Source organism: Alligator mississippiensis, chromosome 4 (genome assembly GCF_030867095.1).
Source record: "Alligator mississippiensis isolate rAllMis1 chromosome 4, rAllMis1, whole genome shotgun sequence".
NCBI lineage: Eukaryota > Metazoa > Chordata > Crocodylia > Alligatoridae > Alligator > Alligator mississippiensis.
The window spans coordinates 94,870,705-94,898,371 of NC_081827.1; the positions used below are offsets into that span (position 1 = coordinate 94,870,705).

At 42.5% G+C, this 27,667-nt stretch overlaps 1 protein-coding gene across 6 annotated transcripts in view; it reads right to left on the reverse strand.

The window, feature by feature from the left end:
- CFAP54 (cilia and flagella associated protein 54) overlaps nt 1-27,667 on the reverse strand; it is a 250,254-nt gene that overhangs the window by 110,807 nt on the left and 111,780 nt on the right. For 5 of the 6 annotated variants that reach the window (XM_019480941.2, XM_019480937.2, XM_019480934.2 and 2 more), the window contains exons 31-40: nt 24,276-24,402; nt 19,933-20,044; nt 16,141-16,268; nt 13,583-13,813; nt 12,613-12,755; nt 11,174-11,374; nt 5,976-6,154; nt 4,865-5,092; nt 1,342-1,565; nt 1,110-1,245 (exon numbers count right to left, since the gene is read on the reverse strand). In XM_019480941.2, the coding sequence (XP_019336486.2) occupies nt 1,110-1,245; nt 1,342-1,565; nt 4,865-5,092; nt 5,976-6,154; nt 11,174-11,374; nt 12,613-12,755; nt 13,583-13,813; nt 16,141-16,268; nt 19,933-20,044; nt 24,276-24,402 (1,709 nt within the window). The remainder of the gene's footprint in view (nt 1-1,109; nt 1,246-1,341; nt 1,566-4,864; nt 5,093-5,975; nt 6,155-11,173; nt 11,375-12,612; nt 12,756-13,582; nt 13,814-16,140; nt 16,269-19,932; nt 20,045-24,275; nt 24,403-27,667) is intronic. The other variant, XM_019480938.2, reaches the window with a different exon arrangement.

Here is a 27,667-nt window from a genome sequence, read left to right on the forward strand (position 1 = left end):
TAAGCCATATTAGGGGCGCGTATCCACACATGAATACCCTTAATGTGCCTTAAAATGGCAATTTTAGACTATGTGAGCCTAAATTTGATATCTGCCCAAACCAAGTATCAAATTTAAGTGGGATTACTTAATGCAGATTAATGCATGTGTAGACACATGACTCTCATTAAGGCAGGGAATTGAGTCCTGGGTCTGCCCAGGCACTAGGGGGCCAGCTAGAGCCTAGCCACATGGCTCCTGGCTTGGTGCCTCTCCCCACCCAGGGCTAGTTTGCCACTTGTAGGCAGGTTTTTTATTATTGGTGGGTTGGGAGGGTGGTGGAGGGGCACTGTTTGTTGAAGGAGAAGGAATGGGGGAGTGTGAGGGTAATAAAGTTTTTCTGTTTCAACCATGTGCATGTCCTGACAGTGATGCTGGGAGTGGACAGGGGGTGGGAGGGTGGGCAGTGGGGCAGGCTGTCTGGAGCAGGAAGTGCAGGGAAGGGGGTCATTCAGGGACTCCTGCAGCCAGTGCCCTGGCCCCTGCTGGTAGATGCACAGCTCTCCTAGGGCCTGGGCAAGGGTGGTTGGAAGAGGGGAGGGTGCTTGTTGGGACCAGCAGGGCCAGCACCATGGCCAGCAGGAGCATGGCATGCTGGTCATTGCTGGCAGGGGCTCGGCTGAAACAGCGGTGTACTGGGTGTCGCTGGCAGGGGCAGGGCGGGGGGTGGGTGCAGGGAGGCAGGGTGGGCAAGGAGGGAGCTGGCGAATGCTGCCCCCATGCTGGGTACGCAGATTCTGAGCAGGGAAGGGGCTGGTCAGGGATCAGAGGGCAGGGGTATGTTTCCAAGATGGCTGCTAAATGCTGGCACCTGGCTCTGGCTTCAGCATGGCTGCCAGGTGCTGGCAGTCACTGTCTGGAGGCTGGAGCTCCCCCTGGTGGCCGCAGGGGCACATGGCAAGGCTCAAGCAACCTGGAATTAAAGTTAGTCCCAAGCCCCACCACATGTAGACATCTGCCAAAACCCACTTAATTTGCATTAGTTTAACGCGCATTAAATTTAAGCCTGTTTAAATTTATGTGTAGACACACACAGTGAGAGTCAGCACCTAAAAACATAAACCGTTTACCTTGTCCAAATTATCAGTCCAATTTTTTATAAAATAAGGTTCAGGGCTATTTGGATCCCTGAACTGCTGTATTCTTTCCAAGAGCTGTCTTTGTGCATATACCAGCAGTGGAGTAACTTGTTCTGTATATCTCTCACTAAAAAACAACAAGTATTGTTAGAAGTCAAATTACAAATAATTTAAATGCAGGATCTAGCTTTCTTCTTTTCATAAGCCCCTAACTGTTACTTACTGTGTAATAATATTAAACTGCATGGCTATATGTACCAGGGCTTCCCATTTCTTCATTTTGTATAATAGTTCTATAGTTTTAAGTATCAGGTGACATATCCATTTCAAGTCAATCACATTCACATCATCAAGTGGAGAGTGAAGAGTAAAATCAGAGCCACCTTCTTCATCAGCAATGCCTCCTACACAACTTGGAACACAGAAATCTCCTTCAGGCTCAACAATCTATAAATTGAAAACATAATACACTCTATAAAACAATCATAACAAATGACTGAAAGCTGATTAAATTAACTAGTCCAGTGAATAGTTGCCCATTTTAAAGCATGCATACTTTCCATTCTGTCCATTTTTTTTTGTTAGGGGGTGAGGGTTGAGGGGCATGTAGACTTTTCCTCCCTTGGTCATTGGACATAGTACTTTTTAAACAATACTTTGTAAGACACTCCAGACAAATAATCTGTAGCAGGCACTTGAACTCTTTAGGAATATTATTATGAATCTGCTTTGTTAATTTAATGCTGATTTGCCAGAAAGTGTATACATTTTTTTTAGGGGTGTAGGTTGTAGCTGTGTTGGTCTAAGGACATAGGAAGACAAGGTTCCTTGGGTGAATTTGATATCTTTTATTAGACCAACCCAAGTAGTTGGAGAATAGTTATTAAGCAAGCTTTCGGGTTCAAAAACCCTTCGTCAGGCTAAGGAAGTTTCAGCAGTTGGTGTGTGCTCTTCCTGGATGGAATGAAAAGTAAAGAAGCCAGGGGCTGGGCTGGGGAGTCAGTTGTCAGGCAGATTATAATGTATCAAAAATCCAATATCTATATTTAGTCCATGATTTTTAGTATCCAGGAGGTTGATGAAATGGAGTTCATAGGCTCGTCTCTGGGAAGTGTTGTGTAAGTTTCCCTTGAGCATCAGGACTGAGAGATTGGAGAGAGAGTGGTTTTCTTGTGAGAAATGTGCCCCCACAGGTAATTGGATGTTTCTGTCTTTGATAGATTTCTGGTGTGCGTTCATTCTGGTGTGCAGTTGTTGTTTGGTCTCTCCTACATATTTTCCATCAGGGCATTTGGTGCATTGGATGAGGTATATTACATTTCTGGAGGTGCAGCTGTAAGATCCTGGGATGCTGATGGTCCTGTTGTGGGGTGTAGTAATAGTGGGGGTGGTGGAGATGTGTTGGCAGGTTTTGCATTTCTTGTCATGGCATGGTCTGGATCCTTTTGGTGTGTTCTGGGCTTGAGGAAGTTTGCTTCTGGTGATGAGGTTAGCGAGGTTCGGTGCTCGTTTGAAGGCTAGGATGGGTGGCTCTGGGAAGATCTTTTTGAGAATAGGGTCTCTTTCTAGTATGGGTTGCAATTGTTTGAGGATTTTTTGTACAGGTTCAAGGGAGGGGTGATATGTCATAACCAGCGGTGTGCGATTTGTGGGGGGGGATTTCTGTACTGCAGCAGTTCTTCACATGGTGTCCGGGTGGCTCTTTCAAACATGCGATCTGTCTTTCTGGAGGAGTGTCCCTGTTAGGTGAAAGCCTTTTTAAGATTGGTAAGGTGGCAATCCCGGGTGTTCTCTTCAGTACAAATGCGGTGGTATCTGAGGGTTTGGCTGTATGTCACAGCTTTTTTGGTGTTTAGGGTGATTGCTAGTTCTGTGCAGATATGTATGTTGGTCTGTGGTCTTGCTATACTTAAGATATATCGATGACATCTTCATGATTTGGACTGAAAACCTACAATCTGTGATTGAGTTCCATCAGAAATTCAACAATCACCATCCCTCCATCCAACTTTCTCTAGAATACTCCAGCACCAGCATCTCCTTTTCAGACATGATGATCAGTATCCAAAATGATAAAATACAGACCATGTTATACAAGAAACCCACAGACCAACATACATATCTGCACAGAACCAGCAATCACCCGAAACACACCAAAAAAGCTGTGATATACAGCCAAGCCCTCAGATACCACCGCATTTGTAGTGAAGAGAACACCCAAGATTGCCACCTCACCAATCTTAAAAAGGCTTTCACCCAAAAGGACACTCCTCCAGAGAGAGAGATCGCATGTTTGAAAGAGCCACCCAGACACCACGTGAAGAACTGCTGCAGTACAGAACCCCCCCCCCCACACACACACACACAAATCGCACACCGCTGGTTATGACGTATCACCCCTCCCGTGAACCTGTACAAAAAATCCTCAAACAATTGCAACCCATACTAGAAAGAGACCCTATTCTCAAAAAGATCTTCCCAGAGCCACCCATCCTAGCCTTCAAACGAGCACCGAACCTCGCTAACCTCATCACCAGAAGCAAACTTCCTCAAGCCCAGAACACACCAAAAGGATCCAGACCATGCCATGACAAGAAATGCAAAACCTGCCAACACATCTCCACCACCCCCACTATTACTACACCCCACAACAGGACCATCAGCATCCCAGGATCTTACAGCTGCACCTCCAGAAATGTGATATACCTCATCCAATGCACCAAATGCCCTGATGGAAAATATGTAGGAGAGACCAAACAACAACTGCGCACCAGAATGAACACACACCAGAAATCTATCAAAGACAGAAACATCCAATTACCTGTGGGGGCACATTTCTCACAAGAAAACCACTCTCTCTCCAATCTCTCAGTCCTGATGCTCAAGGGAAACTTACACAACACTTCCCAGAGACGAGCCTATGAACTCCATTTCATCAACCTCCTGGATACTAAAAATCATGGACTAAATATAGATATTGGATTTTTGATACATTATAATCTGCCTGACAACTGACTCCCCAGCCCAGCCCCTGGCTTCTTTACTTTTCATTCCATCCAGGAAGAGCACACACCAACTGCTGAAACTTCCTTAGCCTGACGAAGGGTTTTTGAACCCGAAAGTTTGCTTAATAACTATTCTCCAACTACTTGGGTTGGTCTAATAAAAGATATCAGATTCACCCAAGGAACCTTGTCTACATTTTTTCTAAAGTGTTGATTTCCATGAAATCTTTCAAAATATATATTCTTTAACAACAATCTTAGAAATGGTCAATCGATCTTACTCCAGCATTTCAAAGTTCCTCTTTTGTTCAAAACATCTTTTTGTTTGAAAAAATTAATATACAATAAAAATGTAACCAAAAACTGTCAAATATCAAAACATTTTAATTGACCCAACATAATTTTTTTTTTGCATTTCTGTTTGCATAATTTTTCACTTTTCAGTTTGGGTCAGGATAGCAACATAATATTCTTGATCTCAAAATTGCTTGCACAACGGTAAATCATTTCCCACCGAGCCCTAGTGAAAACAAAAACTGAAAGGAAAAAAAACTTGCAAGACTGATACAGACACTTATGAGAATCATTTAGCTCAGTGTCTTTTTAAGGTGCTTTTAGAAGTTAAAAAATACATTTCTCTAAAAGCAATTCTATTGGCAGTAGTTTGAAGAAACCAAAGCCAGTATAAGTGCAAGAAAGTATTCCCTAATGGACATACTATAACAATGTACACACATTTACCTTAAGAGAATTACCAGTTTGCAGTTCGTTCATCATATCAAGAATCGTATCTGATGCCAAATAAAATGGAAACCATATGGTGTTGATAAGAATACCTCTGGTAATTGGAAATGCAAGTGGGAGAGAATTTGAATGTCTGGCAATTACTTCTACTTCTTGGGTATAGTTCCAAAGTTCTCGGCAAGCATTTTGAAGCAATGTCCAATGGCCACCACGATGAGCAAGAACCTATACATAATTTTTCAAAATATAATTGTATTTTAGAAAAACAAAATTAAAGATCAGAGATTCATTCCTGTTAAAAAGCTTATCTTGAAGTGACCCTTTAAAATATGAGGTTTTGATAAAACTACTCAATAAACTAATAAATGCTAATATATTACTAATACTATTAAAATGCAAATAAATAATAATTAGCAATATTATAGAACTTTCTATGAACTTCAAAAAAAAAGAAATCAAGTAATTGAGCTTCACAGTGAAGCATAGAACTGATAAATCTCAATACACCGTCTTAACTTTTGAAGAAGCAGAGGCACAAGCCAATTTATAAGTTATAAGATTTTTTTCCCCAGCTAGATCTGAAAATTGAACCAAGGATCAGATTATATATGACTTTTTTCTGAATCTGACACCACCAATAATGAAGACTGACGCTCATTTGCACGTGGAATTTAAATAGTTCAGTTGATGTGTACAGCAAAATAGAAATAGCAGCTAAATAAGATTGGACTTGAGACGCATCAATCATTTTATGAGGTACCAACTGAAATCCTGGCAGAAAAAAGGAAAGCCTTTCCAATGAAAACTAACTTCTGCCATTGGTTCAAGTTTTGCTTCCAGCTACTTGGCCACAGAGCAGGGCTGCGAGCAAAGGTAAAAGCCCCTGTCATGGAGCACAGCTGAAGCTCCAATTCTGCAAGCCAGATCCAGCCCACAGACCATTTGGTTGTTGACCCCTGATATACAGTATATGAATGTTTTCCTTAGGATGAAAAATCATTGGACTTTCCCTATTTAAATGCTTTTAAGGAAATGGGGGATGTATTTATTCATTTTTTCAAAAGCTGTAGCATAATAGAAAACATCTTAATTCAAAGTTGTATCTTACCACTGCTCTTCTTAAATACAGAAAGGTTTTTGTGAAATGCTCTAACAAACTGGCACTGGATGCAGATTGGTCAAATTCTTTGGTGGAAATTGGAAGAGATAATTCTGAATTTGTCATTTGAGTTCGAGGAGTATCTACTTCATTCATTTTAACACTGTTCTCAGAAAATTTACCATGATCTGAAGGTGAAAAGTTCATTGGAAAATTAAAATTGAGTTATAGTTCTCAAAAAACATATGAAAATCCTGATTACCAAAGAGTTAAAGTTTTGTTGCACTTAAATGGTCAGAAGTGAGGAAATGGTAAAGCTAACGAGATAGTAGTTAGAACACCAGAATACGTTTTCACTGGGGTGGGGATGGAAGAACTGGTTTAAACAAAATAGTAGTATGCCCAAGACTTTCTTTGGGCTCCTAATCAAACTCACTTTTTTCTTCAGTTCATGAGCCTTCCTTCCCTGAAGAGCTGAAGCTTTTAGGAAAATGGCCTTTCATCGGCTTCCCAAAATTCCTCTGGTGGCAATTCGAGGGGAAGTGAGGGGAAAGGATTTATTTTTCCCTTTGTGTAAAGTTTAAATGTGTTAACAGAGAACCTGGTGGTTGATGCCTCAATCCAGCAAAATTAAGACTAAGATTAAGGAAATGCCAGGGGTGGACTGAACGAGCCAAAACATTTTCTAGAAGTGACTTCCAAGCCAACTCATATATCTTATATATTGTGATATCAAGTTGGATATTCTCTGAGATGCTTTAGGTTCCTTTTTAATCCTCCTAAAATAAGCCACAAAGAGTGGTAAAGATACCTAATTCCACCAAGATGGATCTCAACATAAACCAAAGGTACGTATGCCTCCCAGTTGCATATATTCAGCGTGTGCACTTTGTTATGGTTTTCTCTGTGTTGTGGTTTTGAGAAAAATACAGGAAAATAAATGGGTCAATTAACATGAAACTGTAAGATTATCTAATTAAGGGAGAAATTTTAGGTATAGAAACATGGAAATACTGTCCTTAGGAATGACAAATGTAAGGACGCTTTGTCATCATGGTAGATATTTGACTCACCTTCTAAGATGAAGGACATCACCACAGAGATGCGGAAAGGGACATGCAGTGATAGGCTCAAAGGCTGCTTACAGACATAAAAAATCATGCTTAACTTTAAACTCTGCACACCCCAGCACCAAACCCAGCACCTGCCCAGAACAGGAATTAGTTGGACCTGGTCTGCACAACGTCTGCATAGATCGGGCACTTCAACAGAGCTTTTTGGCACTTTTATCTAATAGATGATGAAATCAACTTTGGATAAAAGCACCAAAAAGCCCTGCTGAAGTGCCCAATCTATACAGACGCTGCAGAGCCAGGTACAACTAACGTGCTGTTTCTTCTGGTAAAGCACATTTTTCCCCTGCATCTGTCACCCATAAAATTAGAGAGAATGAGGTTTCATTGATTTATTTATACGCCACCCTTCCCAACAAAGGGTCAGAGAAGCTTACACTGAAGGCAAAATAATTTATAAAACAGTAGAATGAGCGATAAAACAGAACAACTTAAAAGAGAACTAGAGTATCAACATGAAACAGAAATACCCTAAACAATATCCCAGCCTAGCTTTGTTTGCTAAACACTTGCAGGGTCAAACTCTGGTGGACTTCAAAGAGGAGGGAGTTCCAGAGCTGAGGAGCAACTGCTGAGAATCATCTCCCATGTGTTTTCTTTTAAGTCCTATAACGGGGCAGGTTCCCTAACAGGATTGCAGTAACCTTTACAACTCCTTTGACTATGGGGTGAAAGAATACAAAGAAGTTTTAGTGCCCTGGCAGTATTAATTTAATTGTACAATGGGAGCGGAGGAATTTTATCCTGGATCACAGTAAACTGCATGTCCTGCAGTGCCAGACATACATGGCAGGACATGTGATTTTTGAGATCCAGGACAAAGCTCCCCAAATACTACTGCAGGTCAGCCAATACAGGGGAAGCCCCAGATCAAGGACCCAGTTCCCAATCCATGGCTCTGCTGGTACCTAGAATTTTAAAGATTCTCCAGGCAGCCCAGCACTGGGGAACTGGTTCCCCAATACCAGGCTACATGGTACGCCTCTCAAATTGCCAGACTACACAGAGCCTGGGATCACAATTTCAGACACCCTGCTGCTGATGCACCCTGGCACTGGAGAACCCCATGCTGGACTTCATGGCATGCTTTTCAAAGGGTAGGATATGGCTGTGTCCTGGATCCAGGGGTTGCCTGTTGACTACTTGTGTTCCTGCACACACGAAGCCCAAGATCAAGAGGGCAGCTTCTTGATCTCAGATACCCCAACTACCAGCATGTTCAGAGGCCATGTGTTCAGCCCAGCTACATGTATGCCTTTTGAACATGCTAGGGGAAGAGTCCCAGATCAGGGAGCAGCTCCCCAATCTCAGGCTCCCCCAATCCATCTGGCATGTTCAAAGGACACATATGCAACAGAGTTGCACATGGGCACAGGGAGCCCGAGGTCAGAGAGCAGCTCCCCAATCTCAGGTACCTGTCCCAGCATGCTCATGCCACCTATTCAAATTAAAGTATGATACAAACCAGCCACAAGGAACATCTTTGTGACCAATTTGCGATTTTATAACACCACAAATTGCACGCACATATGAGATTACTATTTATGCTACGATTAAAAGCATTAATGGAAGCAAAGGGAGAAACTCTTGCACTTTGAGAGGGAAGTGCATCTTGTAGAAGGCTCTTTTATTATTTATAAATGATAGTTGAGTTCCATCAACTACTCATCACTGACCACAAATCATCTGTTCAGGTTGTCTACTGACATGTCCTCTATACCAAAATGCGTTTTCAAAATTCCCCACAGTTCTGCAATAGATCACTGAAGGTTCAAGAGACTGGGCTGGGAAGCAATGCACCACAATTGCCAAGCTCAGTCGTCTGCCTTTATGTCAGTCTTTAGGATAGGATAGGGGTTCCACAGCAACATAAGTGATATGAAAGTGTTCTGTGACATTAAAATTTTGAAAAATATGGATCTATACCAAGAAAGTAAATTACAGCTGTTGTACTGTCTGATATCACGTGAACAACGTGTCTTGTATAGACAGACCTTTTATGCATTTTGAATGGCACTTCATTTCAATATACGTAGGTGTGATAAGCCTATGCTTGGCTGGTCCAGTTTCAGGCCTCAGCTACAAATTATCAGAGCTCAGGCTGAGTCATCCCTAAGGGGTACAGGTACAGGGCCCTGTCCACTTAGGCTTTATAAGCCCACAATGGACAACAACAAGCTGTTCAAGGAACAGATTTGTGCTCTTTGCCTGAAACTCCTCTAAGTCAACTTCAGCACTTGATCCTGACTTTGACTTCAGCTCTGCAACCCTGGCTTGTGACATCTGGCTCTGACCACTGGTCTTGGATCCTCCTACCTGTTATGGATTGCTTCTGTTGCAGACTGCTTCTGTTCCTGCCTCCTGCCTGTTACGGATTGCTCCTGTTCCTCTCTCTTGCCTGCTTCTGTTTGCTTTTGTTCTGGATTGCTTCTATTCTTGCCTCAGACCTCTCAGCTTGACCAAAGGCTTGCTCTGACTATGATCTCATCTCAACCTTTGACTTGATATCTTGGATTCTGACTGATACTTTACTTCTTTCAAATGCAGAATTCTCCCTGTTTGAAGAGGTAAGTCCTTTATTTTACAAAGGACCATCAGAAATTGGACCTCCTTTTGAAATACGCTCTTGTTAAAAGAGTCTTTAAATAGAGATGGGAATGGGTATATGGGTGTGTAACAAAAAATAGTATTATATAACCCTTTCTCCGTGATCTTTAACATCCAATGTTCTGAAATTATTTTGGACCAGGCATGTTGGAAATAAGTTAACCAATGGCTAGCCAATGGTCAAAGATAAGAATATGAAAAGCAGTCCTGAAGAAAGAGGTGAGTTGATGATGCACAGAAAGTCAAATTTTCTGGTTGGGAGATCATGGGATTTGATAGCTGTGGATGAAAAATGCTTCATCTTGAAGAGACTATGCCCCTTTGCTACAAGCTCTGGTCCCCTGTATTGGTATTATGAAGGTTGCCTTAAGTACATGTGTAGCCTGATGTGCTTTTTCAGAAGCCTTGAGATAAAAACTCCTAAAGATCTGAACATTGCTTTCAGGTTTTTAAGGGAGTCTTACTGCACCAGCACTTTATTATAAAGTACATTACAGCTTTAAAATGGCAAATCGTGTCAGTGGGAGTGCCCATAAAGCTAATCAGGAGGAAAAGACATAGTGGTTACAAATACAATTGCCCTAAAATCTGCTGTCCATGTAAAAAGAAGTCTTTGAGACAGGCTGGCCTTCAGCTAAGGTAAATGTAACTGATGTCTCTACTCCATTAGTCATTCATCAAAATGATAGTGCAGGGCACTCCAGTTTACATAGGCCTATTTGCTAGCATTTCTTTAACATCAGTGATTCTTGTCCACTGGTTCAGTGTTTAAATTTCTGCTGAAGAGATTCAGACAGTCGAGCTCCTTGTCTTTAGGAGCAGATTTTTGCCAGCTTTGTCAAGGCCTCTCATTAGTGGCTAACTACAAGGGATCGTGGTACTGGGTAAATGGAAAAATCAATCAATCAAAGCCAGGTGACAATGCTCAATGCCACTTATCTGCATGATTAAGATGGTATTAATGAGCCTGGCATCTATTTTACAATCAAGTCAAGGTCTAATAATTGTTTATTTATCAGATTTGCTAACTGGTTCACTACCAATGTGTGCAGAAAATGCAGAAGCTTGTACAGTCTTTCCTGTACCTTCTCAGTGGGAATTTTGTGAGTTGCTGCTACTTTCCACAGTAAATCCTGAAAAACTTTATAATCATCAGGAATTCAAGAAATTAGCTTAGGTATCACCACCTCATTTGGAAATAACAATGAAATATTACCTGAAGCAGGTTGTTCCATTTCATAAATCCCTTGAAGAAGTAGTGAAAGACCCTGTCTTTGATCTTATTTGATAATCCCTACCTAAAGTGCTATGAGGAAGTTAATATGAGAAAAAAAATAAGTGAGCAATCAAGTCCCCTATGATAAAGTCCCCCCCCCACATACAAAATGGATCTTGAAAGTTATAAAATGCCAGCAGCCAAAAATGAATGTTGATCGTAATCTAGATGATGCTTATATGAGCCAGTACCTTGTTCATGGTGTGCACACAATTGAGTGCCTTTTCCTGAGGTAAGAACAGAGGAAAAAGGGTCCTGGGATCTTATTGACCACAGTTGTTCCTCAGATTCAGAGGATGCCACAGAATAGTAGTATAGGAAGGGAGGTGCTGATTGGCTTCTCACTGATGGTACTTCTGTGCTTGGTATCATAAAATTAGACTGTGCTGGTGCTGAAAATGGGAAACTCAAAGGAATGAGTGGTGAGTATTGTATCAATTCCATGAAAAAAATCTTGTGGGATCCCAGTACAAAAGTGCAAGCAAAGCTATAGAAAGCAGGAAAGCCAACATGCAGAATTTTGGTACCAATCAGTGTGATTTTGTTAAAGCCTGTGCCAAAGATGAAGATACTTGTGGCTGGATGGACATTGGTACCAACAAAGAGCTGAATGCTGGTACCAGTACCAAAGACACATGCTGTTGAAGAGTGTGTACTACAGAAATTAAAATGGCATAAACAACACCTGGAGATAGCTGAATCAAATGCAACTAGACCAATACTGAAGGTAGTGCTCACTGCTGCCTTCTGATGTGGCTTCAACTGTGGGCTGGCAAAAGATAATCCACATTTTGGTGTGGTCCCCTCTCCCCCTTAGCAGATCTATGCTTCGTTCTATATTGATTTAGTAGGAGATTTCAGATATCAATAGGACATGCAAACATCACAATGTTTGTGGATGTGACCTTCCCAGAGTCAAAATAAAAATCTCATGTGACCATCATTCAGGAATAGCACAATGGTACAAGTATAGGACTGAAGGAACAACTCTGTGTTCCGGGTCATGGCAATGAATAGGGCAACACCAGTTATATGTGCGTGTCCTCCCCCCCTCTCCACCTCCCAAAAGCAGCAGCCCCAGTCACCCCCTTCAGTTATACTACTGGGCAGAAGATAGGCAATGCTTAAGCCTGCGACACCTGTGATCAGACATTAGGACCAGTCAGAACTGAATGGAAATTCAGAGAAATAAAAATAAATAAGATTCCTATGTTCCTATGTATTCTCCCCATAATTTTCCTGTCAAGATCTCAGCTCAGTGCTAAGAACTTCTCTTAACAAAGACTGTGGAAGACTATGAAGAGAAAATTCTACTGGCCAGTACTGCTACAAGTCCCCATTATTAGGAGGAAAAAAATCATTACTTTTGACCTCTGGGAAAACTAGGGGATCTCACCCAAACATCTCTGTAAGGAAGTAGAAGTGATTTGCTTGTGTTACATAATGAATCAGTAAAGAAGCCAGAAATAGAATCCAGGGTTCTTCTGACTTCCAATCCATTCAAACCGTACCATATTCATCCATATTTCTACCTATATGAGCTGGTTTGTAAATCCAGGCTTGTTAAATAGAGTAATAAAGAAAGCTAGGTTAAACAGATTCAGTTTCTTTATCCATTCCTAATTCTTACCAGTTATTCCTTTGGTGATTTCTGAATGTGATTTTTTAAGCAGTGGATAACTTGGTGCTCTTAAGTTTACATCTTGTCTTTCCCGTACCACTATGATACCAGAATTATTTAATGAGAAAATTTCAGGGTCTAGAACATCATAACTGCAGGTCATAATAAAAAAAAAAAAAGATTAAAAAAGCTCTAGGTACTGTGTTACAGCAGACTGACTGACTTACTTTCTTAGCTGATTTAAATGATACCCTACCCAGCAAAGGTTCATGGCAGCTTACAGTCAGTAGGGATCTACCCAAATCAAAGATGTGGGCAGCCGATTTTGCACACAGATCACAAGACCAGCCACCATTTTCATGGGCTTATTGCAGTGTCCCCCACCCCCACACACACCTCTGATTGGCCAAGGGGCCCCACTCGCCCTGCCCCTCACTATTGATTGGTTACAAGGACTGTCCATCATGTGGTCCTGCCCCTCACCACCTATTGGTGGAGAGGAGGAAAGGAGTGGGACTGCATTATACGCATCCCTCAGCTAATCAGTGGCAAGGGGCAGGGGCAGCAGCCATCTTGCCTGCTCCCCTTCATGCTCACTGGGGAGGCAGCATTTTATTTTTAGTAGGGGTTTTGTTTGGGGGTTTTTTTGCAGGTTTCATGGACATTGCCCGACTTCACAGACAATGCCTGATTTCACGATTTCTGTGAAATCCACAAAATCACGAACTGAGTAGGTCCCTAACAATTAGAGACAAAATCATTATGAAAGCAGGTAAAAATAAGATAAATAATAACTTCCAAATAAATATCCAAAAAATTAATTCTACCAAAATTTAATTTTGATCAGTCATTTGCATACAGGAAAAGAGCTGTCATGTAACCAAACTGACTATGCCATTGTAACTCATATTAAAAATATGAGTTAGGTGTTAATCATGCAGTCAATATTTTAAACATTACTGTATATATAATATTATACCTGTTCAAATGTTGTAAACTGCAAACTCCAATATTATGTTGATCTTCCAGCTTCTTCTTAAACAAACAGAACTGTGTAATTGCCAGATAAATATTCATCTGAGACCTCCAGGGCATCTCCTCAAGACATGCTTGATGGAATTTTTTTCGTTTTAAGTGATTACTAACAACTGGATTCAATAGTGTTACCAGGGTGTGAAAAGCTACTTTTTGTAACTCCTCTTGCATTTTCCTAAACAAAAATATGTTAACAGTGTTGTACGTTACCAGAGCTAGACCAGGGCTTTAAAGCAGTGCAGGAAGAGAAAATGATGTGACATGTGTACACACCGTTGCATATCAACAGCCTTCCACTACCTCATAAACATATTATGCCTTTCTACAGATTGTATAATACTGAACCAAGGCAGGCTACATTTTTCTTTTGCAAATACATTTACATCCTGATATATTCTACACTAGGGGTTCTCAAACTGTGGTATGCAGACCCCTGGGGGGTACGCAAGATATCTGTGGGGGGCACACAGGAGAAAATGTGTAATGACAGATTTTATTTTCATTATAATAATTGGCATTTAAGTGGTAAAATATAAAACATATGCTGGTAGGTGTACATGGGCAGGTAGTAAGTCTGGAAGGGGGTGTGCAATAAGAAAAAGTTTGAGAACCTCTGTTCTATAGCACACTAATCAAATCCTTCCATCTCATCTCATTCGTTACTCATTTTTACAAGTTTTGCTTGAGAATTTTGCTTTGTATTTGGAGCTACTTGCACCTCTGTAATTAAAATAGACCATAACAAAAATTATTATACATAAAAAGGAATCAGGATACACTAGATTTTCTTTATATCTAATACCAGTGGATTTTGGAATGTCATAAGCTCCTACCAAATTAAGGGTAGTGTCTCAAAACTAAAAAATAGGGCAGTCAAATCTATCAATATTTGGGCAACCTACTTAAAAATAGACACATGTAGAAGTTCTCATTATTTGAAAAAATAAGTTTTCAAAGCACAATACTGAAACTCACTGAAGTTATCATTCATGGACTGAGGAGGAGTCAAAATACCAAATTTGGTATTTATAAAATCTTTTTAAAGTATGATGTATAAGATACTTTTATAAGCCATGTTTCTTTGACTGATTTTGTATCTAAACTCCACAAGTAAAGGGCTTGTGTCTGCAGTTACGTGTAGAGAGGCTAATTCCAAAAGACGTTTTCCTGACAGAAGTTTTTTGAAAGAGGCATTAGGAGGGTTAACTCCTGATGTTGGTCCTAAAGTAGGACCATGGGCCTAGAAAGGTCATTGAGTCTAGTCCCGTCTTCTCATAGGCAACCATATCATATAATACCTTCCATAAATGAATTAGAAAAGCTCCTAAATGCAGTCAGAGGTGTTGATGTCAAAAAATACATAATTTGGCTGACTGTTCTATTGTGTCCCCCACAAACGATTAGAAACCTTCTCTGAAGCTCCAGTCTGAAGTTATTTAGGGCAACATGGGTAAAGAATAGGAAAACTTTTCCCAAGTTTCTCTGTAAATAAGGTAATGATACACTATAATAGAATCAAATAATTCTTCTTCCTATTCATCATCTTGCTAATTTTCATGGAATTATTTTATACAAAGATCTAATGATTTGAAGGTATCAGCCTCCTGTTTAAGAATACTAAATTTACATGAGTCTTACTGATCATAGTCTCATATATTTTAAGGCCAGAAGGAACCATTACATCATCTAGTTTGATCTCGTAGGCCTTTATATTTCACCCGGTTACCCCTTAACTGAGCCCAATAACTAAATTATGTCTGACTAACATAACTTGCAGAATGACATCCATTATTGATGGGACAACATAAGGAAATAGAGGATTTACTGTTTTCCTTAATAGTTTGTTCCAATTGCTAATCACCCCCACCATTAAAAAAAAAGTATCTTATTTCCAATTTGAAAGCGTCAAGCTGTAGCTTTCATCCATCATTCATATTATGTATTTTTTCCTAGATTAAAGAACCCTTCAGTACCTGCTATTTTCTCCATGTGAAGATGCTTTTATCCTTTAACAATGTCATCTCTCAATATTTCTGATGGCAAGCAGAAGAGACTGAACATTGAATGATGGAAATTACAGAAATTCTCTCCCTAGACTCTTGAAAACCTAAGCTTTCCAGTGCAACTTCAAAAATATTAGCCTTCACCTAAACAAGGCTTTCTGTTGTGATAAACTAATTTGATTGAGTTAACACAAGTGAAAAAATACTACTCTTCTGAACCATCAGGCAAGGCCTCCAAACATTCTCTGAATTTTACAATATTATTATCAGGATCCTAAAGCAGTTTTTTTCATAGGCTCTGAAGCACATATTACACCATTCAAGAGTCTCAGAGAAAAAGGTAATCTGTGATTTTGCTGTTATAGAAAACCCTTTCTGGATCTTGTTCATTTTTACATGAATTTAGAAACAACATACTTATTTATAAAATAAAACTTCTGTTAAAATTAATTATGCTTCTGTGGAATGAGCTCAGGGAATTATCAATCTGCAAATTTACCTTTGTGCTTCTGGAGACTTCCCTCGGATACTGCGGCGTTTCACATAATATTGTCTGAGAGTGTCCTTTCTTCTAGCAGGGGTAACTATTTCCTTTCTTGGGTTCTTCAAAGTTGGGGTTTCCGATTTCTTTAAAATAACATAAATATAAGGTCAGGATTCCAAGATTAACTCTGGGTGCTGACAGATGTACAGCTCCCCAGTCTAACTCATGGCACTTCACAGAAAACGCCATGAGTTAGACTGCCCCCTCCCCCTCAACCCAACAGATGTTCCCTGTTGGGTTGCAGTGAGGGGGAATAGAGCTTCACTTTGGAGCCAATCCAGCTGAGGAGCTGCCTGCCTGTAGCCTGTCTCCCCTAGCCCCACCCTCTCTCAGCTCCTGTGCTACCTGCAGGATGGCAGGGGGAGAAGGGGGAGAAGGGAAGGGGAGGGAGCGGAATGGGGTGTGCCAAGCCTGAGCTGGAGTGGGGATGAGTGGAGTCCCTCTGAGATGGGATGACTCCAATCTACCTGCCCCTGCTCCAGCTCAGGCTGGGCACATCCCAGCCTGCAGCTCCCTCCCATCTTGCAGACAGCCCTGGGGGTGCAGCTGGGTTGCATCAGCCTAGCCCTGCTCATGCTCAAAGACTTACAGAATTTAATGAAGGTACTCCACTTTGGAGTGCCTTCATCTGAACCCTCACTTAATGAGGATTAATTTATTGTGCAATTGGGCACTTTTAAAGCACTCTGAAGCCATGTACTTCTGTCAGAGCATGGCTGTAAAGTGCTTTCAAGGCACTGATCACATGACAAATGCCACTTCTATCAGCTCCCACAATTTCACTTATCGATATATTTCAATCACTGAAATCATCATTCTTTCTCCATCACTGTAAACATGAGAAGACCCACGATTAAGATGCCACCGGTGCTGACCCTCAGATGATGGTGCAGATTGGGGTGAGGCTACAGCTCCTAGGCCAGCAGGTGACACCAGAGGGAGGGGAGACCAGGCAGAGGTTCGAAAGAGCCTAGACCAGGGCAGAGGAAGCCCTGAGGCTCCCCCTGCCCCGGTACCCAGAGAAGCCAGACAATGGTGGCATATGGGTCCCTCTTTCCTGCCATTTCCCTGCCCAGCCCCATCAAGTGTCCCCCAGTGGTCAGAATCCTCCAGTTGTGGGGAGCAGCTGTACAGGCAGCCCCCTCCCTGTGCCTGCTCCCTGCATGCCCCCACCCCTTCCTATATGAGGACAACTGGGAACAGGAGCAGGAAGAGGGAACTTGCCTGTTGCTGTCTCTGTTCCCAGTCAAGCCTGGCACCCCACATAGCTGGAACAAAGTAGAAAGGGCTCAGGGGCTCCCCTCCCATTCTACACCTAGGTCATCCAGGGACAGCAATGGTGCCAGATAGATTTACCCAGAGGCGTAATGAGCAGGATTTGCACTCTCAATAAAAGCTGTGGAATGGGGGTGGAGAGAGGACAAGGTCCTACCTACTCCATGAATTCAAAACCAGTCCCTAGGTGTTGCTGCTGCTGCCATGGTGGAGTCTACCTGCAGGGAAGTTTGGACAAGATCCCCTGGTTTTCCACGGGGCCAAAAGTAATGATTGAGGTCCTCTTTTACAATATCTGGATGCTGCTGCTGCTGGACTCTGCAGGGGCGAGGGAGCCATTCTGGTGCCCAAACTAGGTTGGCACCAGGGCTGGTACCTTGCCTGCTCCCCAAATTATGGTACTGGGTTCATCCTTCCTGTGTCTGCTCCCCATCCAATACCACCCCATCCCCAGCTGTCCCTGCCAGGCCAGTGCTTCCTGCCATGCCTCACCCTCCCATCCCTGTCATTGTCTGATATCAGTACCTGCCTGGACTTTTCCAGAGACCCAGGCATCTGGGGCTATGGAGAACAGGAGCCACTGACATGCCTTCCACAAGATGGCAGTGCAAGGGAGATGCAACTGCACCACTGTAACCCCCTGGATCCACCTCAATTGTAAATTATTAATTTTGGTACTGTAAAATTTCAGACTTTATTTCTTTATTTAAATTGCAATAAATAAGAAAAAAAATAAAAAATTCAGTAAGATTGTACCAAGATAAGAAATTTCTAAAGAAAACCTATGAACACTGAGGGCCCTTGCAGTCCTATATTTCTAAAGAATCAGTTACATAAATCCCTTTTAAATACAGCAGGATGTAGACATTTTGGGACACAAACAGATATTTTTCAAAGACCACTAAAATTCCAATGAGAATATCTTAGCTGTTCACATTGTGGGAAGATAATGTCTTACAGGCTTTCACTTCTTTCTTTTTTTTTCACTATACACTAGCATTTGGAACCTCATTACAGTATCCATAAGTGATTTTTTTTTTTTTTTTTACAAATTGCTTGAAGATATGTAAGACAGACTTTAATTAAGCTATGGGAATATGTTCTTTCAAGAGACTACTCTATGGATGGTTGGGTAGAAACATATAATGATCTCTTATCTTTAACTATCAATACAGTGGACATTAGGGCCCCCTCTACACATGCAGGTAAAGGCGCAATGGGATCTAACGAGCAATTCTCACAATAGCACCTCCTGCCATGCCACATGTGTATGGCAGGAGGTGCAATTGTAAGATCATACATTAGAATACATTGTACCTTATTACTGGTGCAAGGGGACCCAATTTTGGGCTCCACCTGAACTAGCAGAAACAAGCTCCCACAGCGGGCAGCCCCATGCACCCCAGGTGAGGGGCTCCAAGGTGCGGGGGCATTCCACAGAGCCCCAGGGCTGGAGGATTGCCACTGCAGAGATCTCCCTGCCCCAGGGGTACAGGAAATCCCCAGGGCTGGAGGATAGCTGCTAAGTGATCCTCCAACCCTGAGGGTCTAGGAAATCCCTGAGGCCAGAGGATCACTACAATCCTCCAGCCTCAGGGTGCAGAGAGCCCTAGGGATTGCAGCTACTGCATGGAAACCCCCACACCCTGAGGATTGTAGCTGCCATGCTGGGCATGGTGCATCCAGCAGCAGGAAAGTCCCTGCTACACATGGAAATTCAGGCTTGATAGCAACCAGCTCTAAAGTGAGTACACATTTTCAAGGTCTAATTTTATAGCTGGTTGGAGCTTTTTATCTTGTGATAGTTACTTTCCACATGTAGCTGGTCTCCACTTAATTGTGTAATACCTGTAACATGTACAGTGGACCTAAAAGTCTTCTTCCACAGCTCCATCCTCACATATTAACATGATTTATAGATGACCTGCAACAACTAATTACGATAGGATTTTGTACTGAAAAAGTTAATTCTGGCTGTATTCCTGTGTAAATTTAGCTAATTTGAAGTAAAAACATCAATGATGGGAATTAATCAGGAATAGCTTTCCCTGTGAACAAGCCTTCAGAGTGGAACACAAGATGTACTGATGTATAAAGACCTATATGGGACAAACTGCTCTGTTTGGAAAATAATTTATTTCTGTGTACAAGGCTGCCATGAAAATGATTCATACCAGAAACTTGTCTTTTTGTAAAAAAGCTGATGACAGGATAGCCTTCAAAAACTTTGAAATTCACTACCCTGCCTTGTCTAAAATTGGCTTTTAGGGCATTAGAAAAGCCTAACTCTTTCCCCAGGCTTTTCTGGAGAAAAGGGCATGTTAAGAGTTAGAATTTGTGCCCCAAAGGCTAGAAATTGTTTCTTTCAATTTTTCATTTTCAGTTTGCTGTGTTTATTATTGTTGGTTTTATTGTGCTTACATTGTTCCTATACAGTAAAGATATATAGCGCTTAATAAAAGTACAACTCACTTTTTGAAACTCCACTACTGCTGTAGTGTACCGTTTTGTATCTTCAGATACGCTGAGCCCATCTCCTTCCTTCCCCGAAGTTCCTTTGATACCAAGAAGTTGGTGATTCCTCCTAATAAACATGTATTAATAATAAATCTTAGTAAGATAACAATTAAAGTATGTGGGAAAAACTAAAGCCCATGCAGTTCTTACTAACATCAAAGACAGTTGAGGGTGTTCAGCATCTCAAAGGAGCCCATTATGCTTTCTTAAAGATAGTTATCCTTTATAAGTCTTTGTGGATGCTATTTTTATATAAAGATTTATAGATATCTGAATTAATCCAAACATAATTTCTAATCTTCTATCTGAATTTAAGATTTAGGTTCTCATTAAATAAAGGGTGACTGAATGAGGCAATAGCCCATGGAAAAAATATATGATCATGAAATAATTAAAAAAAAATTTACCATACTGCATACACACGACAGGACTGAATTAAGTCACATATCTACCATATATATCAGCATTTTGAGTGCTTGATTTTGAAACCATATTAATGTTCTTTAACATGGGTTTATGCATGCAAATTAGCTATATCTGTAGATACAGACAGCCTTCTAGTAAGCCTCGAAATGTCATCCCATTATGTGAGGCCAAAAAGGCAAAAAAACAGTCGAATATAAACATCTGTGAAGCAGCTTGGTGAAAAATACATACATGCAAATGAAACTCTTACTGCACACTCATTGTAATTTCCTGCTCTGGCAACTCAAAATAGTTCCTTTGCTGCACTTTTCCTTTAAATTTGACCCTGCTTGACCAACAGTAGTGACCCATAGAAACTACTGGCTTATCACTATCACTGCCAAAACCATAATGGCTACATTGCTGGATATACCTGCTCAAACTGACACACTTGGGCAACTATTTGCGACAGAAGTGAGCTTTACTAAGACACTATCAAAGTAGAAGAATCTTCATACGTCCTCACAGTACAGAATAATTTCTGCAGCTGTGTAGTCTTCCATACCTCATGGGACTTACCATATTTACCCAAATCCAAGATGATTTGGAAAGCAAGATGACCACCCCACCAATAATTAGACTCTCTATATGGAAAATTATACACGTTTATAATTATCTATGAATAGAATCTAATTAGCAGAAGGTCAGCCAGAGAAAAGGGGCTGGGGTGTAGCTCTCTATGTTAAGGAAAGCTACACGTCCCTGCAAGCCGATATTGGCAACCAGGGTGGATGGCTGGAGACCCTCTGGGTTAAAATCCGTGGGGAACATGGCACAGGGGACACAATGGTGGGAGTCTATTACAGACCTCCCACCCAAAGTCCTGAGCTTGACCAGGAGTTTGCCCAGGAACTGGCTGAGGCAGCTTGCTCCAGGACCATGGTTGTCATGGGTGACTTCAATTACCCCGACATCTCGTGGGAGGATCGCTCAGCAAAATCTGAGCGGTTGCAGAGCTTCCTCTCGTGCGTGGATGACCTCTACCTGACTCAAGAAGTCTATGGGCCAACGAGAGGCGCTGCTCGATCTGGTACTGGCTACTGGGGATGACCTAGTCGGCAACCTAGTGATCGATGGGAAGCTGGGCGACAGCGACCACGAGCTGATCACCTTCACCATCCACCGAAAAGCTGGCAAGCCAGTCAGCAACATGCAAGTCCTTGACTTCAGGAAAGCCGACTTTGACAAACTCAGGAGGCTTGTCAGTGAGGCCCTAAGGGACCGTGACCACAGGGAGAGGGGAGTTCAAGAAGAGTGGTTGCTCCTTAAGGGAGCGATCCTCAATACACAAACACAGTCTATTCCATCTCGGAGGAAAGGCAGCAAGAGGGCACAGCAGCCCCCCTGGCTCTCCAGGGACCTAGCAGACCTCCTGAGGCTAAAAAGAAAGGCCTACAAAGGATGGAGGATGGGAGTCACCTCCAAGGAGGATTATTCTGCACTGGTCCGGTCCTGTAGGGAGCAGACCAGGAAAGCCAAGGCTGCAACTGAACTCCAGCTAGCTTTGAGCATCAAGGACAATAAAAAGTCCTTTTTCAGATATGTGGGGAGCCAGAGGAAAAGCAGGGGCAACAGTGGACCCCTGCTGAACCAGATGGGGCAACTGACAACTGACGCCCAGGAAAAAGCCAACCTATTAAATAGGTACTTTGCGTCAGTCTTTCATCAGCCCCATGGGACGCCCATGCCTGCTACAGGGCCGGGAAGTCCGGGTGAGGGTGATCCCCTGCCCTCCATTAATGCTGACTTTGTGAAGGAACATCTTGAGAAGCTGGATACCTTCAAGTCAGCCGGCCCTGAAAATCTTCACCCCAGGGTACTCAAGGAGCTGGCGAGCATCATAGCCCAGCCTCTAGCACGGATCTTTGAAAACTCTTGGCGCTCCGGTGTAGTGTCCGAAGACTGGAAGAAGGCCAATGTGGTACCTATCTCCAAGAAAGGGAGGAAAGTGGATCCGGCTAACTATAGGCCCATTAGCCTGACTTCTATCCCGGGGAAGATCTTAGAAAAGTTTATTAAAGAGGCCATCCTTAAAGGACTGGCCGACGTCAACATCTTAAGGGATAGCCAGCACGGGTTTGTTGCAGGTAGGTCTTGCTTGACCAATCTCATTTCCTTCTATGACCAGGTGACCTATCACCTGGACAAGGGAGAAGAGATTGATGTCATATATCTTGACTTCAAAAAAGCCTTCGATCTGGTGTCCCATGATCGCCTCTTGGAGAAGCTGGCCAATTGTCACCTTGGGTCCTCCACGATCCACTGGCTGGAAAATTGGCTCCGGGGTCGGACCCAGAGGGTAGTAATTGATGGAAGTCACTCATCGTGGTGTCCTGTGACCAGTGGGGTCCCCCAAGGTTCTGTCCTTGGACCCATACTGTTCAACATCTTCATTAATGATGTGGACACTGGAGTCAGAAGCGGACTGGCCAAGTTCGCCGATGACACCAAACTTTGGGGCAAAGCATCCACACCAGAAGACAGGCGGGTGATCCAGGCTGACCTGGACAGGCTCAGCAAGTGGGCGGACGAGAATCTGATGGTGTTCAACGCTGATAAATGCAAGGTTCTCCACCTTGGGAAGAAAAACCTGCAGCATCCTTATAGGCTCGGCAGTGCTATGTTGGCTAGCAATATGAAAGAAAGAAACTTGGGGGTCATCATTGACCACAAGATGAACATGAGCCTGCAATGCGATGCTGCGGCTAGTAAAGCGACCAAAACACTGGCTTGCATCCATAGATGCTTCTCAAGCAAATGCCGGGACGTCATTCTCCCCTTGTACTCGGCCTTAGTGAGGCCGCAACTGGAGTACTGTGTCCAGTTTTGGGCTCCACAATTCAAAAAGGATGTGGAGAAGCTTGAGAGAGTCCAGAGAAGAGCCATGCGCATGATCAGAGGTCAGGGAAGCAGACCCTACGATGACAGGCTGAGAGCCCTGGGGCTCTTTAGCCTGGAAAAGCACAGGCTCAGGGGTGATCTGATGGCCACCTACAAGTTTATCAGGGGTGACCACCAGTATCTGGGGGAACGTTTGTTCACCAGAGCGCCCCAAGGGATGACGAGGTTGAATGGTCACAAACTACTACAAGACCGTTTCAGGCTGGACATAAGGAAGAATTTCTTTACTGTCCGAGCCCCCAAAGTCTGGAACAGCCTGCCACCAGAGGTGGTTCAAGCGCCTTCATTGAACATCTTCAAGAGGAAACTGGATGCTTATCTTGCTGGGATCCTATGACCCCAGCTGACTTCCTGCCCTTTGGGCAGGGGGCTGGACTCGATGATCTTCCGAGGTCCCTTCCAGCCCTAATGTCTATGAAATCTATGAATCCTAAATTCTTCCTTTCCAGTGCTGAGCTGGGAAAAGCAGTAGTGTGGGGTAAGAGACCAAACCTCCACTCCTTTGTCCCCCCCTGTGCCTGCCCCATGTTATGTGCCCATTTACCATCTGCCCCTTGGTGCCTGTGCCTACTACCCCATCCCCTGTCCCCCACATAGCCTTCTCTCCTACCCCTTGCTCCTCACCCCCTACTCACACACCCTCCTTACCTTCTACTGCAGCTCTGCACCTCTGGGGCATTCAGCAGCAGCAGCAGCATAGCCCCAGCCTGGCCTCAACCCAGCCCAGCGAAGAAGTGGTGGCAGCTCCCAGCCAGGCCAGGACAGGGCTGGAGACCAGAGCCAAAGCAGAAGGCAAGTTGGGGGGTGGGGGGGGAGAGAGGAGAGGCAGTCACAGGCACAGGGGCAGGCTCCAGGCTCCCCCGCACGTACTCCACACTCCCCCCAGTCACTTGTCCCCTCTCCTAGCATTCTGGCCCAGGGCAAAAAGCTACCTTTTTAAGGAATCTTGCACATAGCCTGCCCACTCCAATACTCGCTGAAACTTCTCTTCATTCAGTGTTTGGTGTAAAACTTGAACAAAGAACTCCAGAAAACGAGGTTTCTTTTTGAATTTCAAAACTGCATTAAAGATAAAATAATACATAGTTATTACACATTTGCATTAATACTGCAGAAGTAAGGCAGCATGACACCTTAGAGACAAAATAATTCAGAGAGGCATGAGCTTTCAACCGCAACAGCCTACTCCATCAGATACTATAAAGCGATCAACTCTCCATTCAAAGCATCTGGTAGGTTTTTGCCTTGCCCCACCTTCTGTCTAACTTCAGATTAATACAGCTAACTACCTTTTTGTATCAATGTTGTGACTGTTTTCTGAATTCAGGTTGGTTACTGAATTATTACTACTTATGAGATCTCCCATAATCAAATGTATATGATGAAGTACATTGAAAAAGAAAAGAAATATGCTGGTACTGAAAATGGAATGTTTAATAGCATTCAATATATAATTCAGAAACTATTTTACTACCCAATTATAGATTAGCAGTAGCAAAACCTCATTAGGGGCCAGTTCAGTATCGATCACTCACGTGGCTCTATTTCTGTATAGCAGTGCCTAAAAATTAGGTGTCCAGTCCGAGGAGGGCAATCTAAATATACAAGTTCAGCCTCCTAGGTTCTTGGTACAGAAAATGGACAGATTTGAGCATCTCTGAAAGGTCATTCTCAAAAATGGAGGTTTCTAGAGGTAGCCAAGAGAAAATGCTATTATCTGAATTTCTACCTGTCTCTGGAACTTAGGCCCCATCCCTACCTCACAGGTACTGCACAGTTAACTGATTGTGCAATTACCAGAAGACCAGCTACACCTGCAAAGTAGCTATGACACAACAAAAAGCTCCAACCAGCTGTCAAGTTAAACCTTGAAAATGTATCCTAACTTTATAGCTGGTTAGTTCCGAGCTTTACTTTGCACATGTAGCAGCATCTCCCTTGCTGCTGAGGCCCCATCAGCTGACAGGGCACCCAGCTGCAAAGGTGCACCATGTCTAGTGAAAAATCCCTGAGCCCTAGGAATTGCAAAATCACAATCCCCAGTATTATGGTGTTCATGCATCCAGGGCTCCTATGACTCCAGGGTGTGGGGAAACCCCTGGGGCCAGAGGATCACCACAGGTCAATCCCCATATCCCAGGGGTGTGGGAAACCCTTAGGATCAGAGGACTGTTGAGATTTTCTGGCCCAAGGTTTCCTGCACCCCCAGGGTGGCAGGATCCCCCCCCTGCAGTGATCCTTCTGCCCCAGGAGTTTCCTCCAGCCCTGGGGGCTTCTTCACTGCACCCCTGAGGTGGGGAGACTGCTGCAGTGGCAATCCTCCAGCCCCAGGGGTTTCCCAGAACAGGGAGATCACTGCAACAGGTGTTAACAATCATCTCCCCTTTTTAATGGTCATTCCACTAATCAAGCTAACCTATTTTAGGGCAATCTTGCTGTCTTCTAGGACTTCTTATTTTATAGTTCCTGCTTCTCTGCCTCCTTGCCCTGTGCCTGGGACACTCACATTAATTTTCACTGGCCAACTGGGACCAGCCTCCAAAATCTGGAACTGTCCCAACCAAACCAGGATGTATGGTCACCCTGCGCAAAAGGTTCCTCACCGTTTCTTGGATCTACCACTTGGTATGTGTGTTGTGCCAAACAATGCTACTCTGGACTCCTTTAAGAGTCAATTAGACATTTATCTTGCTGGGATCCTGTGACCCTAGCTGACTTCCTGCCCCTGGGGCAGAGGGCTGGACTCTATGATCTTCTGAGGTCCCTTCCAGCCCTAATGTCTATGAAATCTATGAAATCTATTAAATTAAATAAATTAAATGTACTTTAAGAAAGTCCAAACAATTTACTTAAATTCCACTTAAGTTTTGTTTAGGCACCTAAAGAACCAAACTGGATAAGGCCCTAAATGACTACAAGACCTTTTGTGAACTTTTGTGGATTTAAATATAAATTTGAATTTTGTGAGTTAGTGAACAAGTGACATAAAAACATTGATAAAGCAGTACAAATGCATATGTATTTACTGAATGAGTAAATCACATGAATGATTCCTGCAATGAGAATAGTGGTAGCGTAGGGACCTACTCGCACAATTCTTATTCCAGATTTCAATTATGTTTTGTAAACTCTATATCAGTTTTATTATTGTGAGGTTTGACCTAGAAACTACTATGCAAAGCCCAAGCAAAAGTGAATGTTATGTGACAAATGCCCATGTGCAATGATAAGGAGGAGACAGTCTTAGATAAAGGAGGCTTGAAAACAAAAGCAGAATCAGAGAACTGGGTCAAAGAGCTCATTAAAATACTAAAAATCACGCCCCTAGGTGGGGAGAAAGTATGCTAATGAAACATACATGTATGTTAATGAGATATATAGCTAAAACACAGGTATAGAGACATGCTCAGTAAAGAACTCCTTGCGTCACTCCTTTATAACCAATTAGCAAACAAGGATGCTTATGAAGGTCTAAAATCCCTGTATGAAAGGGGCTTAGAATTAGAAATCTGGTGTGCTTGTTCTGTGAAATTATTCCGCTTGCACCTTTTACTGCTAGCAATAAATCTTCTTTATACTTTCACCCCTGGTATCTTTATTGGCCTTTGCATACCGGGCACAAACCCAGACTTGGGCTGGGGCACAACATTATCATTTGTCAGCAAGTTGTAACATTGCCACCTAGAAATTAAAAGCCAAAGAAACTACTAATCCTTATTTATGAAGTATTAAGAATGCAATGAATTATGTTACTTTATAGTTGTGCCTTACTCAATTCCTTGAATTCTACTTCTTTAAGAATAAAAAAGTAGCATAAACCAGATTTTATACCCTCAAATTTTAACTTTAAAAATATAATCAAACTTGATCTTCTTAATTAAATTCTTGTTTTATTAAAAAATGGCCTCGCTCACTTGGAAGTCATATTTTGCACTACCAAAAGGACTCTCTAGAAGAAAAATTCAGAAAACTTATACACTGCATCAAAATATTCATGTTCATGAGCTAATGAAAAAAGATTTATATTTTTAGCTAAAGTCATAATTTGTTGCAAATATTATATGGATTTCAGATACGAAGATATGAGGGACATTCAAAACTACTTTAGCTTCAAATAATAAACAGACAAAATGTTGGGGGGAAAAAAATCACATGCCCAAGAGCTTATTACAAACATTGAAGAAATAGAAATGAAATAAAATCAAAAGCGATCGCTAAGCTGCATGCAGACCCATGTGGACATTTGGTTCCCCAGAGACAATTAGCGGTGGTGCACCTTGTGCTGCTGCTAGTTTTCGCTGGGGGAATGCCTGTGCCACGCGTA